The 19,682-nt window shown below is 35.5% G+C and overlaps 1 protein-coding gene across 12 annotated transcripts in view; it reads right to left on the bottom strand.

The window, feature by feature from the left end:
- PPHLN1 (periphilin 1) overlaps nucleotides 1–19,682 on the bottom strand; it is a 182,178-nt gene that overhangs the window by 110,851 nt on the left and 51,645 nt on the right. For 10 of the 12 annotated variants that reach the window (XM_077753216.1, XM_077753221.1, XM_077753213.1 and 7 more), the window contains 2 exons: nucleotides 11,453–11,617; nucleotides 9,064–9,125 (listed from right to left, as the gene is read on the bottom strand). In XM_077753216.1, coding sequence (XP_077609342.1) covers nucleotides 9,064–9,125; nucleotides 11,453–11,617 — 227 coding nt within the window. The remainder of the gene's footprint in view (nucleotides 1–9,063; nucleotides 9,126–11,452; nucleotides 11,618–19,682) is intronic. The other 2 variants (XM_077753224.1, XM_077753222.1) reach the window with 1 other exon arrangement.

Below are 19,682 nucleotides of genomic sequence, written 5' to 3'. Positions count from 1 at the left end.
ACCAAGCAAAAAGCAAGCCTGCTCTTTGACACAGAGGAAGGCATTACCTTATCTTTCAAGACTACTCACTACAAACTCAACTCTGAGAAAGAGCATGGATAAAAGGTGGTCAGGGCCTTGCACTCTTGGCAGATCTTGGCAAGATGTGTAGGAGTGCAAAAGACCCATGGGGGACTGTCTCTTCAACAACTAGGAGCCAAGTTTTTCACTGACAGAAAGAGGTGGTAAAATAGGACATGGAAAAGAGGAAAGGTTAGTGCCACAAACTCAGAGTCCTCAATATATGTAAATACTGTATAAAAATACCTATGTAAGAGTATGTGCGTGCACACACACACATGCACGCATACTAAATGTGCAGATCTTGGAGTTTCCACTAATGAGAACCTGTGCTCCTTGGACAAATAGCTGACTTTACAGCTGGGGCAGAGAAAGTATAAGAATAACCCGGAACATCTTGCATAAGAAGGTAAGGAAGTGATCAAAGAATGATGTGGACAACTCATAACAAAACAACACTGAATTAGCAATGGATTCTTAGAACACCAAAAACATTAGCAACAAAAGGAAAAAGAGAAATCAGACTTCACTAAAATTAAAACACTGAACATTGAAGAATATTATCAAAAAAACAGTATTTGCAAACCATGTATCTGATAAAGATTTAAGAAGCAGAATATTTAAAGAACTCTTCTAAAACTCAAAAACAAAAAGACAACTTCATTTTAAAATGGACCCAAAAAGGAGTAGATAACTCTTCAGAGAAAATATACAAATGACCGATAAGCACAGGAAATGTTGCTCATCATGAACCAAAGGGGAAATGTAAATCAAAACGATAATGATACCACTTCATACTTACCAAGATGGCAATAATAACAAGGATAAGGATAATATGTCAATTATTCCTCAAAAAAAATTTCACATAAAGCTTCTGAAAACAATGAAACAATTAAAAGAATGTGAACAAAACGCCAAGTATACCTCAAAAAAACCAAAAATCCACATATAGCCTCCAGAAAATAATGTTATAAAGCACACCCACAGTAACATATTTCTAAGTACAGTAAATGAACTGCCACAAATGAACAACTGCTTGAGAGGTAGATGCCACAATGTGATTTACACATGAAAGAAATTAATTAATGGTGAAAAAGATCAAAGGAAATGTTGGAAATATTAACATGTACAGGGCTCCACCAAAAATCTTCATTAAATTGTTTAAAAGAAAGTATAGGGAGTATTTATTTAAATGAAAAGAGACACTGCACACACTGAATTTCAAAAGCAGCATTCGTTTTCATATACACACATTAGATTTAGCTAAAACTAGACCTTTTTTTTTAAGGTCTTAACAAATGTTAAGTTTCAACAAGATTTCATTGAGCTGCAGTTCAGCACCAAGTTTCCAAGATGCCTGAGCTTCTCAGGAAGACCCCCACCCCAATTATTCACCCACGTATCATCCTAAATTCTCTACCTCCCTTCCTTTCACCTCAGGTTTTTGGTTTTGTTTTTTTTTTTTAATCTTTTTAATGTTTGTTTATTTTGAGAGACAGAGAGAGACAGAGCACAAGTGGGAAAGGAGCAGAGACAGATTTCGAAGCAGGCTCCAGGCTCTGACCTGTCAGCACAGAATCTGATGCAGGGCTCAAACTCACAAAATTGTGACATCATGAGTTAAGCTGAGGTCAGACACTTAACCAACTGAGCCACCCAGGTACCCCTCACCTCAGGTTTTAAAGAATACACAAAAGCTGTGCCACACCTATCGTCCAACTCCTCTCTGCTGCCTCTTACCTTTTGTCTATATATTCTATGCCAGCTGATGTCATACCTGAAATAGAATCATCCCCCCAGCCTATGAAACTTTCTGCAAGGAACAAGAAACCAAAGCCCAATTCAAAAATCACTTTTATACCAACGATTCCTCCAAATTTCTCTCTGGACCTGACTTCTAAGCAATTTTACTCCCACATTCTCTGTGAGATTCCAGCAACTCAGATGTCCACTAGTACCTGTTCTTCAGCCAGAATGGACTCATCAGTTACACACCATTCACTTGCTTATCATGTGCCAGCCACTTAAATAATCTTCCTTCAGCTCTATCCATCTCTTCCACAGAAATGCTAAGCAGCCTTCAGGGTTCAACTCAAATGATCCCTCCTCCTCAGTCTGTCCTCATCATCCTACTTGGCATCATTTTTCTGAATTCTTTCAGTGTCATTACTTACCACAGGAAGTACAACCCACCCCATTCTCCTTTAGATTAGCCATTTCAGAGTATTTCTTCTTTCCCTTTTCTGACAACAAAGAACAATCTCCTTCTGCTAGTTCTTATTCGCATTCTCACAATACCGTGTACTAGTTTTAAAAATACAGAGTGAATAAATGTCTCAGTACACAGATAGTGTCTGTGAACATTTTAGGCCATAACCTGCTATGGCTACATTTACAAAATAACTAGAACCTGAAATAACTGAAATCCAAGTTTTAATGTTTAAAAATACTTAACAGAATGCCCCTGCATACATACACACACACACAAGCAATAATAAAAGGAATATAACAAGTGGTGGTGAGTATGTGAAGTAACTGGGAACCTCGTACACTAGTGGGAATGTAAAATGGTACATCCACTACAGAAATCAGTTAGGGGGTTCCTCAAAAAGCTAAACAGAGAAGTACTATATGACCAGCAATTCTACTCCTATGTACCCACTCAAAAGAATTTAAAACAGGACTCAAAACAGATACTTTTGTGTCCAAATTCACTGCAGCATTATTCACAAGACCCAAATGGTAGAAACCACCCAAGTATCCAACAAAAGATAAATCGATAAACAAAATGCAGTAAACACATAAAATGGAATATTATTCACCAATAAAAAGGAATGACGTTCTGACATGTTACACCATGGATGAACCTTGAAAACATCATTCTAGGGGCGCATGGTTAGTTCAGTTGGATGGACATGCGACTCTTGGTTTTGGCTCAGGTCATGATCTCATGGTTTGTGGGTTTGAGCCCCATGTCAGACTCTGTGCTTGGGGTTCTCTCCCTCCCTCTCTCTCTGCCCCTACTGTGCTCAGACACTCTCTCTTGCTCTCAAAATAAACACTTAAAAAACCACTTTTAAAAAATCATGCTAAATGATAGAAGCCAGATACAAAAGGACAAATATAGTATCATTCCACTTATATGAAATACCTAGGATAGAAAAATTCTTACAGACAAAAAAGAGAATGTGGTTGACCTGGTCTGCGGTTAAGGAGGCATGAGGAGTTACTGCTTGACAGTTAAAGTATAATTTTTGTTTGGGATGATGAAAAAAAGTTTTGAAAATAGTAGTGCTGGTTACCCAACATTGTGAATGTAATTAATGCCAGTGAGTTGTATACTTAAAAATTGTGAAAATGGCATATTTTATGTTATACATATGCCACTACAACAAAGTATTTTTTTAAAAAACACAAAAGCTAATTTGAAGGGATTCCCACTGACCACCTTTGGGCATCGAAATAAAGATAGGAACAGATTATAACAGAGTAAAAAAGGAATCCATGAGTCCACACTGATGTAAACATTTTGTTTGATTTTTCTAAAAGGTGGTGGTAAGAGAGAAAGCTCTTTCTCACAACTGACACCGGGTTAACAGCATGCATCATAAATATAGAAAAAACAATCTAATTACAGAATCACCATTACAAATCATTGTAATGGGAACACCTGGGTGGCTCAGTTGGTTAAGTGTCGGGCTCTTAGTTTTGCCTCAGGTCATGATCTCACAGTTTGTGAGTTTGAGCCCTGCCTGGGGCTCTACAGTGATGGCTCTAAGCCTGCTTGGGATCCTGTCTCCCTCCCTCTCTGTCCCTCCTGCACTCATTCTGTCTCTCTCCCTCCCCCCCAAAAATAAACAAACAATCTTGGAAAAAAAAATTCAGGCTAGAACTAGTGGGTGAAAATGGATGACGAATAGCTTATTTGCATAGCTTCAAAGTATCTGCTCTACAAAATACTCATTTCAGGGGAGAAGGCTAACTTCACAAGGAAGAAATTTTGCAGACCCCATCTTAAATGACAAAAGTCAACAATACCAAAAAGGGGACAAATTGACAACCTGGGCAACCAACAGGATGCAATAAAAAGAATGCAGCATCACCTCAGGGACTGCCCTGGCAAAAATGCCGAACTTTAATTGTGAACATCAGACAAACCTAAAGAGAAACATTCTACAATGTCTGCCCTGTATTCATCTTGCCCAAAACAATGAGGCATACAATCAAGGAAAAGGCGGAGGAACTGTTTCAGATTAAAGAAGTCTACAAAAATATGACCTGTAAACTCAGAATAGATCTTTCTGCTAAAAAACACATATTTGGGGCATTGTGAGAGACATTACTGGGAGTCTTCAGTGAAAAATTATAGCAGTTTTTTAAATTATTCTTGCAACTTTTCTATAAATTTAAAGACGGTTTCAAACACGTTTTAAATATTCTAATATTTTCTTTCCACAATACAAAGAATTATCATGTACACCCCAACAAAGCACTAATTAAATTAGCATGGTTTTCCTAAACACTCAAAACAGTATTACAACCACTCTCTGCATGGTTTACAGTACAGTGATCTCCCCCCAGAACAAAGTTCTTTTTCACAAAGTCTTTAAGCTTGGAACTCTTCAATGAGGCCACCTAATAGGGAACAATGTACAGACAGAATGATGCTAGTCTGTAAAAGCAGTAGGTTCTGGGAGAGCATAATACCTGAAATGTTACTGAAGACACCCAGACATCAAGTGAAGGTGTGAGAAAATGTGGAAAAAAAACTACCATCCTGCTTTATTTCTCTTCAAAAAAATTAGATTTATCTGTTTACTATCTACAATTCATACTAAAACGTAGGCTAATAAGAGAACCTTTTTATCCATGGAGGTAAAAGAATACCTGACATTACCAGTCTCCCAATATTTATCAAATGAATGAATATACCATACACAATAAATTCTATACCAAAAAATTTCAAACAATAGAGTACGAGTACAGGCAACATTCTCTGATCACAGAATGAATAGAATATACTATGTCACGATCAGTTAAAAAAAAAAACTGTTATCTATCAGAATCTATGGGACACAGTTATAACAATTCTTAAAAGAAATTCCAACATTCTGATGAACCGTTAAATTCTATTCCTGAAAACAATTATTACGCTATATGTTAACTTGGATTTAAATTTTAAAAAAAAGGTGGGGCCTGGGTGGCTCAGTCAGTTAAGTGTGGTTAAGTGTCTGACTTCGGCTCAGGTCATGATCTCGCGGTTCGTGGGTTCAAGCCCTACGTCGGGCTCTGTGCTCACAGCTAGCTCAGAGCCTGGAGCCTGCTTCGGATTCTGTGCCTCCCCCTCTCTCTGACCCTCCCCTGCTCACACTGTGTCTCTCTCTCAGAAATAAATAAAACATTAAAAATAAATTAATTTTAAAAAAAGAAAAAAAAATTAGGAATCACAACAAAAGAAATTCCCAAAACTCTACTTATATTACACTTATAAATAAGAAAGAAATAAAAAAAACTAACCAAATTAAAGTGTTAGGCTTTTTTCAAAAATAGAAACATAAGTGTTGTCTATTAAAATGTAAAACATACCTGCCCTATGACCCAGAAATTCCACTTTAGACAAACTATTGCATAGAAACCAAAGTACTATTTAGTACATGATATACTCAGATTTATTATGACGCTGCTTTGTACCGGAAACAAAGTGAATATTCATTGATAGATGAACAGCTAAATTATTTGGTATATCCACACGATGGAATAGAACTCAGCCATTTAAAAGATTCAAATAAAAGTTAAACCAAAAAACCTGGAGAGATTTCCACAAGCCACTGAAGGAGATAAGGAACTTACAGAAGAGTATGTATAATATGATCTCGTTAACAACAAATAGTCCAAATGTTTGTGAATATAGAGAAAAAATACAGAACATACACCAAACTGTTAACATGACTGTGGGAAAGAGGAGTCCCATATATGATCTTCTGTTTCATTTACGTAAAATTATATAGATAGGAAAATAATAAAGTGCTACAAAAGTCAGAAAAGGAAAATAAAGATAGAAGTATGCCATTATTTTAAATCCTGAAAAGCAATATAACTAAAAATCAACCTGAGAACTGTTTCTTTAGCGTGACTATGAACCATGAGCTATCTAATCAAGAGTTTTTCTTATACTTTTGCCTTTCATATTTAGGTCTTTATTATTAACAGATATTTTGACACACCAGGTTTTCAATTTCCTTGTTTTCCCCCCAAATGATGGCAGCTTGTCCCAGCACTATCTACTGAAAAGTTCATTCTTTCCCCCTTTTGATTCTTAGTGCCTTTTGATTCTTAGTGCTATATCGCAAATTCCTAGATATAATCTAGGTTTGTTTCTAGACTCCCTTTTCGGTTTCACAGTTTACATTACTACAGCTTGGTAAGTTATGATGTATAGTATCTGGAGTCTTCACATACTTTTCAAGGCTATTTTTGCCATTTGTCCCTTTACTCCTTCATGGTAATTTTAGAAACAACTTGCCAACCTTCATGGAAAAAAAAATCCTGGAATTTGGAACGGAATCAAACTAAAGGAACACCTGAATTTGTGAACTGACATGTTCATGATACAGTCTCTTCCCAACCACAGATGTCACACATATATTTTGCCTTTCTTAAAAATGATTTTTTTAATGGTTATTTTTTGAGAGGGAGAGAGAGAGAGATCGAGAGAGAGAGAGAGAGACAGAGAGAGACAGAGAGCACGCGCGAGCGCTCGTAAGCAGAGGAGGGGCAGAGAGAGGGGGAGAGAGAGAGAATCCCCAGTAGGCTCCTTGGTGTCAGTGCGGGGCTCATGCGGTGCCCGACCCCACAAACGGAGGGATCATAACCTGAGCTGAAAGCAAGTCAGCCTCTTAACCAATTAAACCACCTCACTGCCTCTATGTTGCTCCTTTTATTCAGGTCTTCAGTGTCCTTCAGAAATGACTTGCCATTTCATCTACTTAGGTCTCACACAATTTTCTTAGATTTATTCCTATCACTCCTTTTATGCTACAGTATTTTTAAATTAAATTAGAATTTTAAAATTCTAACTTATGCTAACAGCTATTACACTAAACTTTGCTAATTTCCTAATAGTTCTAATAGTGATAGACTCTCTTGGATTTTCTACATAGATAATTTATCACCTATAAATAATTTTCTTTCATTCTAACTCTTACAACTTTTATATATTTTTCTTGTATAACTCTAGAGGCTTAGGCCTCCATTACCATGATAAATAGAAGCAGTGATAACAAGCATCTTTGCTTCATTCTCATTTTAAAGCAAATGCTTCTAATTTTACCACTCAGTACAAACCCCCATTTATCAGATAAAGGAAATTCTCTTCCATTTCTAGCTAAAAGTCTTTATAATTACTGTGTTAAGTTTAACACTGTAATTAAATTTTATTAAAGTATCAAGAAACCTGGGTGGCTCAGTCGGTTAAGTGGATGACTCTTGCTTTCCACTCAGGTCATGATCTCCCGATTCATGGGATCAAGCCCTGAGTCAGGTTCCACACTGACCTGAGCGTGGAGCCTACTTGGGATTCTCTCTCTCCCTTTCTCTGCCCCTCTTCCACTCATGAATGCTTGCTCTCTCTCTCACGCATGCTCTGTGTCTCTCTCTCAAAAAATAAGCTTAAAAAGAAAGTATTTTTCAGCATCTATTTTCTCTATTCTTTCTTTTGAGAGAGGCAGTCCACCATGGGTTCAGACCATCCCTGCACATCCCTGCCATGTACTCCAAATCATAAGACCTAACCATCTGCTGACAACGCACAATTTCTACAGCTGGTCATACAATTAAATATGTCAAGGTGACGACAGCATAAGCACGTGACTACTCATTCTCAGTGAAAGAAGGACTGGCTTGTTTCCTGTTTACTACAAAAAGGTAGCAAGCTCTTGATGCTGTGTTCCTCAGCTGCGGTGCGTCCCACTGTATGCACGGCTCTCGTCCCTGCCCACTGCATCACACGCTATGGGACGTGAAGGCAGGGAACCAGCATTGCCATGCTGATGCCCCTGATGACTGCTGGGCTGGGAGTAATAAACTGCCTTGCTCTCATCCACTGAATCCTCTTGTCTACTTCTGGCACCTAGAGTTGTGGCAGTTGATCCCTTTCCATTCTCCATAGGCTATTCTCTGACTGTTCATAAGAATTTTTAAAAAGCTTTTAGAACTTTTACTACTTCCTTTGTGAAGTCATTAAAAAAAAAAAAACTTGATTAAGTCTGTCCCTCTTTTTTTCCTAACTATTCTATCAGATGCTTCAATAGTTAACCAAGGCTAACAACGCCTGAGGTCCTTCCAAAATGTGTCTTTCCAATAGAACCTTACTGATCAAACTAAAGCATCTAAGAATGTCAGCTTATAATAAAAGAAACCTGGGGGCACCTGGGTGGCTTGGTCAGTTAAGTGTCTGAGTCTTGATTTTGGCTTGGGTCAGGATCTCACAGTTCATGGAATCGAGCCCCGCACTGGGCTCTGTGCTGACAGTGCAGAGCCTGCTTGGAATTCTCGCTCCCTCTCTCTGCCCCTCTCCTGATCACGCTCTCTCTCTCTCTCTTTCTGTCTCTGTCTCTCAAAACTAAATATTTAAAAATAAGTAAGAATAAAGGAAACTTTGCAATAACTTAAATATTCCGGAGGGGAAAAAAACAGCCTTAACGTTCTAATTAAGTAAACAGATACCTTATAATCCATATCACACATCAGGAATAATAACTAATTTGATAAGAATATATCAATAGTTCAAACATTATTTTTTATTATCAATTACAAAATGCCAATTGACACAGAATGCTATTAGTGCTATTATATTAATCACAAAAGTATAATGTTTGTTGCTTTCAAAAATTTAAATCCTAAGTAGAAATATTTCATCTATAAGCAGTGAGGTCAGATTTCAACATCAGACAGCTCTGTGCATCAGGTATCAGAGTAGTTATGGTACTAGGTTTATCTTTTTACCTGTATTCTGGCTGTCGGCTCGTGGAATGATCATCTCTTGTCCACCTATAGCCAGATTCATCCTGTAAAATAAAAAAGCTACTCAGATTTGTTTATATTATTTTGGTCAAGTAGGGTTTATCTAACAGTACTAGTGGAAACTAATCTCTAAGACCAAAATAATATGAGGATAAAAATACCTCTCTAAATTTCTCTGAGTTTCAAAGGCATAAAAAAGAAAAAAAAAAAGATACAGCAAGTCACACATAACAACTAGTTTAGTAGACTGACAACCTGTGGTACCATCTATCTGTATGAAAATTCTTACAGTATTTCTTTGGTAGGCCCTAATAGCCTTATTGCCAAAAACATATACCAACATCACAACAGCTCAAGGCTGTTATAAGAACAAAGGCTCAATTTAAATTAAATCAAGCCTACAGGTCTTTCTATTTCCTTCTGTCAAGTTCTTTCACCAATTTTCAAATTCAAGACCAGGAAACATTTGTTACTTTCCCACTTGTTCAAATTTTCTTTTCTCATCTTGACTCCCACTAAAACCCATAATTTGGAAACAACATAATAGGAAAACATCACTTACTGATAAGTTAAATTAGATCAACATGTGGCACTAAGTTTATGATTAATTAAAAAAAAAAACATTGTGTCCTCTAAAACAGATACATTCGAAAGGTACATTAAAAACACACACACATAGTAATCCACGCCCAATTACTTTAAAATTATATACAGAATATAATGTGAATTATTTATAATCAGAAATACTTATTCAGCTAGAATAAATATTTTCATGGTCTTCTCTAGCATCATATACTCTACTCTTACATAAGAGTAATGTATTCATCATTTTCCTTCTCAACAGTAAATATAAAGAAACAAAAGACATTACAACAAAATGAAAGATCAAGAAAATTCAAAAGCTATAAGATGATATTGGGTAAAGTTAGTTTATGTAACTGAACTCAAGATAATTTAGTATCACAAGAGTCCTAAGAATATCAAGTAGGGTCATTTTTGTTTGAAGAGAATTTAAAGAGAAAATGTATAAAGTATGAATGAACACAATTTGTAATTTTAAAAAAGTACTGTTGAGGCACTATTATGCTACACGGTTTTAGGGGGAAAAAATCATATTCACGAGGGTTCAAATGCAAATTGGTCCAATGAATCCCAAATTCCCTATCCATATTAAATGGCCACATTTAGTTTTCATAAGAAGGGTTTTCATAAGGCCCAATCTTATGCTAGGCCAAATTTTTTCTTCTTCAGACTACCTTGAAGAATGGCTCCAAAGACAAAGTACAGTTATTTCTAGGATAGAGATAACGCATGTTTAGTTTTTTTACACTAAATTCTTCTTCCTAAAGGAACAGCACATTTAAAAATTGAACAAAACAAAAATCAATTCTATGAGAAAGAAGCTGCACACTCCAAACTTTAAAACTACAAGAAAACATTGAATAGTCTCATTACTACTTTAGAATTCTTAAGGGTCACCATGATGTAGTGATCAGAGAACTAGCGTTCCATACATATACACATATAACCCTGGCTAAATCACTTTAAGGGTAAAGTATGGAAAGTAATTCCAACAGCCAATGTGAGGTCAAATTTTAATATAAATAATGTTTGAATATGTACTGTAAATTATAATACTGTATTATACAGTAAGCAAAGGGAAAAAAGAAAATGTAGGAAAATAGTCTAGCAGAGGAGAAATGTAAACACACAAACTAAGTTCAAAGGAACTGCATCAAGAAATAGTTGCAATCAAGTTCAATGACAGATTATTGCAACATACTTCTGGAGTATTAAAGACAATCAGAAGAAACAAAATACAATAACAACCGTGGTAATAATAGCTAACATTTAAAAAGTGCTTATTATATATAGGACAGGTAGTGTTTTGAGAGCTTTCTAATTTGAGTAAGTAGATTTCAATCAGTACAACAAACATGAGACTAAAACTCAACAACCTTAATCCAACTTCACCCACAGCATTTCATCATGAATGAAAATAATCAAAGTAATTTAAGTGAGTACCTCCAGTAAGAGATGGTAACCACCTGCTCATCACTTTTTGAGTATCAAGGCAATAAATAGATTACCTTTACCTGCTTCTGCAAATTCTTTCCAATTTAGGGGATAAAAACACAGGTTAGTTGGAATTAATGTCATTTAGATAGAGCTATCCAGAGTGGCTTACCTACTTTGTCCCAAGATTCTCCACTACCAGTTCCCATTTGACAGCTCTAGCAGGCAAGTCAACAGAGCATCAAGCAGGAAGTGTTTATTCAACTGCCTTCATGGTCAGTAACAAATTTCAAAAATTACATGATTTTTAAGCTTATAAAATATAACAATTAGTACATGGGGGAAATTTACATACTCCTCTGTGAGGTGGACCACTTCTTCGATCATGAGAAAAACTGCGGCCCTCGTCATAGTCTCGGTAATCAACATGATTGTAATATCTATTGTAGTTTCCTTCACCAGGTCTGTCTAGCAGTGGTGGTTTCTTTGGCACAATATTAACTACTCTATGGTAGCCATCCTAAAACAGACAAAAAGAAATATATAAAAATCACTAATTTCTCTATTTGGTTTTGGAAAGGTTTTTTAAAAAGTACAGGAGTTCTTATCCTTAATCAAATAGAAATAAATGTATAAACAAAGAAAAATGCATTAATGAAATAACATGAATATAACTAATAGTAAGGTTTTCACATGGATTAAAGGAAATAAAATTCTTCAATGAAGCCAGGTGTTTAAAATAACAAGCAGCAATACTAAAAATCAATCATAAATAAAACAAAAAATACAGTATTACTTTAGTAAAAAATAAACTACAGAAAGAATGTTATAGTAGCTCTAATCCTAATTGCCTAAGAATTTTAAAAACAAAATCATTTAAGACACATCTTTAGTCTACTGTGTTTGAAGTATACTATTCACAAGAAATACAAAATCTTTACACTTAAGCAACAGCAAACAGGGAGGTAATACTGAGCTAGAACCATCAAGAGGAAACATTCTGCTATCTCTCCAGAAGCACTGGAGCAAAGACAGCCTTTGATTTCACAGTCTAGAAGCAAAATAAAACCCAATATAAAATTTGAGCTCATTTTCAAAATAGTAAGTTAATGTTTTAAAGTCTGAGCAATTAGGGGTTCCTGGGTGGCTCAGTCAGTTAAGCACTGGGACTCTTGGTTTCGGCTCAGGTCATGATCTCCTGGTTTGTAAGTTCAAGCCCTGAGGCAGGCTCAGGCTCTGGCAGTGCAGCCACCCTGGGATTCTCTATCTGCCCCTCCCATGTTCTCTCTTTCTTAAATATATAAACTTTAAAATAAAGTTTAAGCAATGGATTTTTTTGTGGGGGCTGGGAAACTGGACAGAGGGAGAACACCTATCTTAAGTAGCAGTTGCTTTGAAATACCTGAAGAAAATGGTTATCAACAAGGACTAAAGAGCTACACAACATGTGTTTATAAATAATCTTGCCTGGAGTATTCATGGTTTGTCTTCTATCAATATCAGATTAAATGTATGTGAAAGAAATTAGAAAACAATCAAAATATACGACATGCTCAATTAAAGTAACTGGTTTGACAAAATAAAAACAAAATCCAATATAAAGCCCAACATTCAGGGCATTACTCTACCATCTTTATGTCCAGTTTTACATCAATACAATAGATTAATACTATTACCTACCTCAAGGAGCTGTTATGAAGACTAAATAAAAAGCAGATTGTAAAACATTTAGTACAACGTGTAGGGCACACTATGTACTCAAAAACGTTTGTTGTTGTGATTACCTTTTTAATGTCTAAGTGAAACACAATCCCTCCAAGTGTCTACTTTCTTAAATAATTTCTTAACATTAATAACTACAATTATTCAGTCATTAAGTTACAGTGTCTTATTCCAATTTCCAAGTGGGTAGGAAATTTGTTAATATGCTGAGAAAAAATAAAATTAAGAGTTCATATCTACTTAAGAATTAAAATGATCTAATTTTCCCATGGTTCTATAAGGTGGTTTCTTTTTTTTTAGTATGTTAGATATTACATTAAATCATATAGTTTACATAACATGTAGGAGACAAATGAACCCATATGCTCTTATAAAAATTATCTCTCAATACAGGTTTCAATTAAATCTACACAAACATTGAGCTTCTTAAAAAAACTCAACATTAAGCCAAAATTAGCAACATAATTTACAGCATTCTCTAAATCAAAATTTGTTATTCTTAAAATTAGAATCACTGATTTCTCCACCAAGAAACCATACAATTCCATTCTATAACATCCTTGTTGGTTTGTAAATATTTATTTGGAGGGATGGTGGCGTAAGTATGCATGTCTAAACACTTTTATGAATAGAGAGCTCATTATTTTACAAAGCAACTTTTTCCTCTAATTCAAAGTTATTTTAGGATTATAAAATGCATATGGTAAAACTTTCAAAGAAGTAAAACTCGAATCACATTTAGTCATAGATATAATAAATTGTTTTTTCCAAATAAAAATAAAGTGAAATCATTCCAAAGTTGTTAATCAGTAACAGAAAAAATAAACAAAACAAATCCTCCTGATGACAGCTCTGTATCTGGCAATGAAGATCAAACTGGCATTTTCTTTACGTTTTGAGACTGTTCAAATATAAGTACATTATTACCATCTCACCTCTATAATAGGCATCTATTCTTAAGGAAAATTCCCTAGTTATATGAAAAGATTTAAGGAAATGAAGATGACTGGAGGAGTCTGTGATTATATTTTCAGAAAGTTCCTTTCTTATCTAGGAATACTATGCAAGGAGTTTTTTTCCCCAATAAAATACATGATGAGAGGCAAAGATCTCAGAAATTTTTTCAAAAGTTTTTTTTAATAAAAAAGTTCAAACAGTATTTTATATTGACCTTGTTGGAAAAACCATCAGTGTTTGAAATTCTCCTACAAATTTTACACTGAGCTATAAACATGTAATTTTCCTTTTTCTTTTTTTAAAATGTTTATTGATTTTGAGAGAAAGGGAGAGAGAGCACGCACATGTCAATGAGCAGGAGAGGCAGATAGAAAGGGAGAGAGAACTCCAAAAGGCTCGAAACCACAAACCATGAGATCATGACCTGAGCTGAAACCAAGAGTCAGACGCTTAACCAACTGAGCCACCCAGAAGCCCTGTAATTTTCCTTTCTAAATGCTAACAGAAATACACAAGGCGTCAGGTACTGATAAGGTTGGAGCCTTCATTTTAGAAATGTCTTGGAAAATAATGGCACTGTTATATACAAACCAGAAATAAAAATTTTAACTTCTAAAGATCTTAAAAGATTCAGGATAATAGGATCATTTTCGATTAATTTAAAAATTAACCCAATGGAATCAAAACATTTCTATTATTTAAAATGCAGATATTTCAGGGGCGCCTTGGGTGGCTTAGTCAGTTAAGTGTCCAACTCTGAATTTCAGCAAGGGATCAAGCCCTTGGTCGGGCTCCGTGCTGAAAACTCAGAGCCTGCTTGGGATTCTCTCTCCTCTCCCTCTGCCCCTCTCCTCACTTGCATGTGCTTGCTCTCTCTCTCTCTCTCAAAATAAACAAACATTTTAAAAAATAAAATGCAGGTTATTTCAAATCTTGAGTGTGGACATATAATCTGAATTTACCTCGATGAAATCAATTTTCACTGCTTTAGTTCATTATGAAAAATATGTACAGTATCCCATTAAAAAGATCAGACCATATCAATTTAATACAAGTGTTGTATATTTATACCATGTACCAATTTTCTATGGCTGTTACTAGAATTTCCAAACATACGTATAAAATCTATCAGATTTGCTCCTCCAAAATTATTATGATCAGACCAAAATAAAAAAGTATATGTAACTCATTTTTAAAAAAATGTTTAAGCCTATTTTACTTAATCATGATCCACTGTCAGGACGTAGAAAGCAAAACCTTGCATATACATACTTTTTGAGAAGTTATAGGTCTGTGAAATTTACACATTCACATAGGTCACTATCTTGGGGCTAGAACAATTCCTACCATTGGGGCTTCTGAGTTTGTGAAATAAGGACTGTTCAGTTTTGCTTGTGCTAATGAAAATTTGATTAAGATACTTACAAACTAGTTTTACAATTTTTACATCCGAAATGGTGATTATGTTTTGTTACAAAATAAGCAATTATTTCTTAATTAGCTATCAATTCCAATTTAATAGAACTACCTCTTATGAGAAATATTTTCAGTTAGTGAAAGCACCAAGTTTTGTATCATTCAATATTTAGTGTCAAATTTTCCACACTAATGTTTAGTCTTGTTACTAACTGGGGCAAATTATGAGGATTAGCACGTTTCTTTAAAATGTTTTCCAATGTCAGGGGTGCCTGAGTGGCTCAGACAGTTAAGCATCCGACTTTGGCTCAGGTCATGATCTCACAGTTCATGAGTTTGAGCCCTGTGTCATCTGAGCTGTGCTGACAGCTCAGAGCCTGGAACCTGCTTCAGATTCTGTGTCTCTCTCTCTCTCTCTGCCCCTACCCCACTCACACAGACACTCTCTCTCAAAAACAAACATTAAAAACTTTCCCATTGTCATTACAATATGTGGCATGAAATCTAACACAAAAATATTTTATTTAAAAGAAAAATTTTGATAAGCAACTCCTCTTAAACATATTTATCATTTGGAAACATACTAAAATCTTTATTTACATGTGAAATAGGGTATCTTGGATTTACTTCAAAATAATCTGGGAGAAAAAAAGCTGGGGGAGGCATAGACAAAAAAAAAAGAATGACCAAGAGCTGGTAAAGGCCACTTGGATGATTTGAGTTCAAAATAAAATGAGTTCATTTTGTTATTTTGTCTACTTTTACATCTTTAATATTTGTCCTTATAAGAAAGTAAAAAACAACTACAACAAAGATACCAGCAAACTAATTATGATAGCATATAAATAGTTAATCCCATCACTGCCTAAAACAATCAATTTAGTATGAATGTAAGCTTCATGGGCACAGAAGCCTCGTCTCGATTCACTGATCTATTCCCAGCACCTGGAACAGCACTTGGCACAGAGTAAGCACTACGCACCTAATACACGTTCTACTTTGTTATATCAATTTCATGTTACTTCTGGCATCACATGTTTTGTTTGTTTTTTAACTAGAAAACTACCACACAAACCACACACAACAAAAAAGTCTACCACACAGGCTGGTGGACTTCTGCTTTTGAAAGCTTCAGATTCCCTCTCTGATCACTCTTTTTATAATTTTTATGTTATTTTATTTTATTTTTAATGTAACTTATTTATTTCTGAGAGAGAGAGAGAGACAGCTTGAGTAGGGGACAGTCAGAGAGGGAGACACAGAATCTGAAACAGGCTGCAGGCTCTGAGCTGTCAGCACAGAGCCCGATGAGGGGCTTGAACCCACGAACTGAGATCATGACCTGAGCCAAAGTCGGACACTGAACCGATTGAACCACCCAGGCTCCCCTATAATTTTTTTTTAAATTTATTTCTGAGAGAGAGAGAGACAGAGACAGAGACACAGCATGTGCAGGGGAGGGGGAGAGAGAGAGGGAGACACAGAATCTGAAGCAGGCTCCAGGATCTGAGCTAGCTATCAGCACAGAGCCTGACACGCGGTTCGAACCCACCAACCGTGAGATCACGTTCTGAGCCGAAGTGGGATGCTTAACCAACTGAGCCACCCAGGTGCTCCTGATCACTCATATTTTTGTAACATACATTTCTGTAATAGTACCTATTCATTCACTGAATTTTCAAAGAAATAGAAGTGTTTTTGCATTTCAATGGCTTTGGCAAATAATGGGTTAAATATCTGAAATTGGAACTGCCCCAGAAAATCAGGACACACTGTTACAGAATATAGCCAAGAACTGATCCTTCCTTCCTGGAAATAATGACAACAAAAAGATAGTTCTTGCAATTCTGTCAGTCAAAAAAGGAAAACACCTCCTAGGGTAGCTCTACACAAAGGAATATTTCTAAGTCAAAACTCAGCAAATAAACACTTCAGATTTGCATTTCACATGTGTAATTTTCACATTTAGAAAAAGTTGGAAAAAAATACTGTACTTTAATGATAGGTATACCCATGTAGTTAATGAAAAGCACACATATTGTTGTCCAGTTTACTCTGAAATATTTCAAAAAATTAGATGCGTTAAATAGACGGATAAAGGACAGATTCATAAATACACAATAAACCATGTTTTCATCAAATGTTAACAGCTGAATATAAGTAATGAATAAATGATAGCAATGAGAAAAAAAGAAATGCAGTAAAATTGCTTTTCTGTTAGGAAAAGAATCCAAATATACAAAATAAAATAGAGCTTTACCTTCCTTTTCCCCAGGCACTAATGAGAGGGTGTTCCTACTTTTTAAAGGATTAACCAGTTTTATATTTAGAAAAAAATAATCTGTCTTTTCAAAACTTTATGTTTTTATGGAAGTATGACATATATACAAAATGCATACAAGTCATAAATGTACTCCTGGATAGATTTTCACGAGGTAATCACACTGTGTAATACTACCCACTTGAAAAAACTGAACACGCCTAGTACAGCAAAAGCCTTCCTCTGCTTTCTCCCAGTCACTACTTCCCCCTCCCAAAAGTAACCACTTTACTGGGTGAGTCCTGCCTATTCTGAAACTATTTAACAGGAAATACAAGATATATACTCTCGTATTTGGCTTCTTTCTTTCAGTAGGATGTTTGTGACGTTCATACATGGTGCTGGTTTTGCGATGGTCCATTCAGGTCCACTCATTCTCACTGCTCTATAAACTGCACATTTATCTATTCCACTGTTAGACATCAGATTGTTGCCAGTTTGAGCTTTTACAAACAATGCTGCTTGTGAACATTCTTGTGGAAATCAATGTGATATACAAGTACGATTTTTAAAATAACATTAGATGAGCTCTGCTTTGTAAGCACAATACACAAGCTTTAAATAAAGTTTAATTATTAGCTCCAAAGTCAGGAATAATAGCTTTACTGATATTTCTGTTCTACTGTAATTTATCAAACGCTTTTCTAGCCTAAGGATTTAGCAGGTCCTTCAAATCATATGTGAATGTAAAATTAACTTTTTTCACCCAAATGCAGCAACAGAAAACAAAATAACAATAGCAATATCTGTGGCTTCATCACTTAACAGAAATCAGATATCATATCATAGCTATTGCAGATATCTCAAAAACCATTTATTCTCATTATTTTGAAAATACAGTAATGAACCTGACCATTAGCTCTTAATATTTATTGGCCTACTAAAGTACATTTTACTACATCACAAATTTGTTAATAGTTTGAGAATCATATTCAAATATAAGTGTAAATATTCAAATATATTCAAATATAAGTGCTTTAATTCTGTGTTATTTCATTTTACCGTTTTAAAGACGCTACTCTGAAAAGGGATCCATAGGCTTCACCAGACTATTAAAGGGATCCATGGCACCAAAAAGTTTAAGATACTGTACTTTATTTAACTAAAATGTAGGTATAACATAGAAGGCAAAGGGATAATTTCTAAGAGCCATCAAAGGCACATAATTGAGGGAAAGGGAAGACTTTAAATTTCTAACCAAAATAAGGCCAAGTTCACTAATAAAATCATCTGAGTCTTGAAGATGTGGGAATACTGAAGAATTTATAAACCAGGAGAGACTGATTGGGGGAATGTAGGGACAAATCTAATGGATTAAAATTTTTTCCAAAAAAGGAAAGGAATGAAGCTGTACAAGGTCTGAGCAGGTTCTGTGCTCTCAGGAGAAAGGCAAACTAGGCTCCTCCTCATCTGGGAGGAAGCAAGTAGCCAGAGAAATTAGGAAAGTCAGATTTACCTTTACGCATTTAGAGACAGTTGAATGAGTAACTCTAGTCTGATTTGAAATGCACTTGTGGTAATAAAACATATCTGCTTCCTGCTGATGAAATTATTCTATAAAGAAGCCTCTGTTTCACATTTATACACACATAAATTAAATAAAAATGAAAATGTTTTAATTTGTTTACTTTTACTACAATATCCTCATCCACTGGGAACTTCCATCACCTGTCATTTTTACCTCAACACCTGTCATCATCGGTGACTTCAGTGTTCACCTAATCTGCATTTCTTAACTGCGTTAAGAGTCACCTGAAGAACTTTTACACAACATTGATGTTCATATCTTACCTGCAAAGCTTAGGCCTTAACTATCTGGGTGGGGCCCAGACATTGGTATTTATGTCACCCAGCTCTTTGGGTGACTTTAATGTATGGCAAAGACTGAGAGCCTCTTATTTAAATCACTGATCTAAAATCTAGCCTCCAAGTTTTTCTGATCTCCACTCCAGTAACCTTCACTCACCCTCTATTCCGACCACCATCCACTGAACTTTAATTATTCAGAACTGTCCTCTCTCGGAGACTCCACACTCTAAAATACCAGTTGCCTATATTTCTGTCATTCCCTGGTATTCAACCTCACTGAGATTTTCCTGTCCTTCAACCCCTCATTTCTTTTAACCCACTGTCCCTCTTATAGTCTTAGCTCCTTTATGAATCAGCCCAT

This window comes from Crocuta crocuta, unplaced genomic scaffold (assembly GCF_008692635.1).
Source record: "Crocuta crocuta isolate KB4526 unplaced genomic scaffold, BGI_CrCroc_1.0 scaffold30, whole genome shotgun sequence".
Taxonomy (NCBI): Eukaryota; Metazoa; Chordata; class Mammalia; order Carnivora; family Hyaenidae; genus Crocuta; species Crocuta crocuta.
The sequence above is the reverse complement of the archived record's forward strand: the minus strand, read 5'-3'. Positions and strand labels throughout refer to the sequence as shown.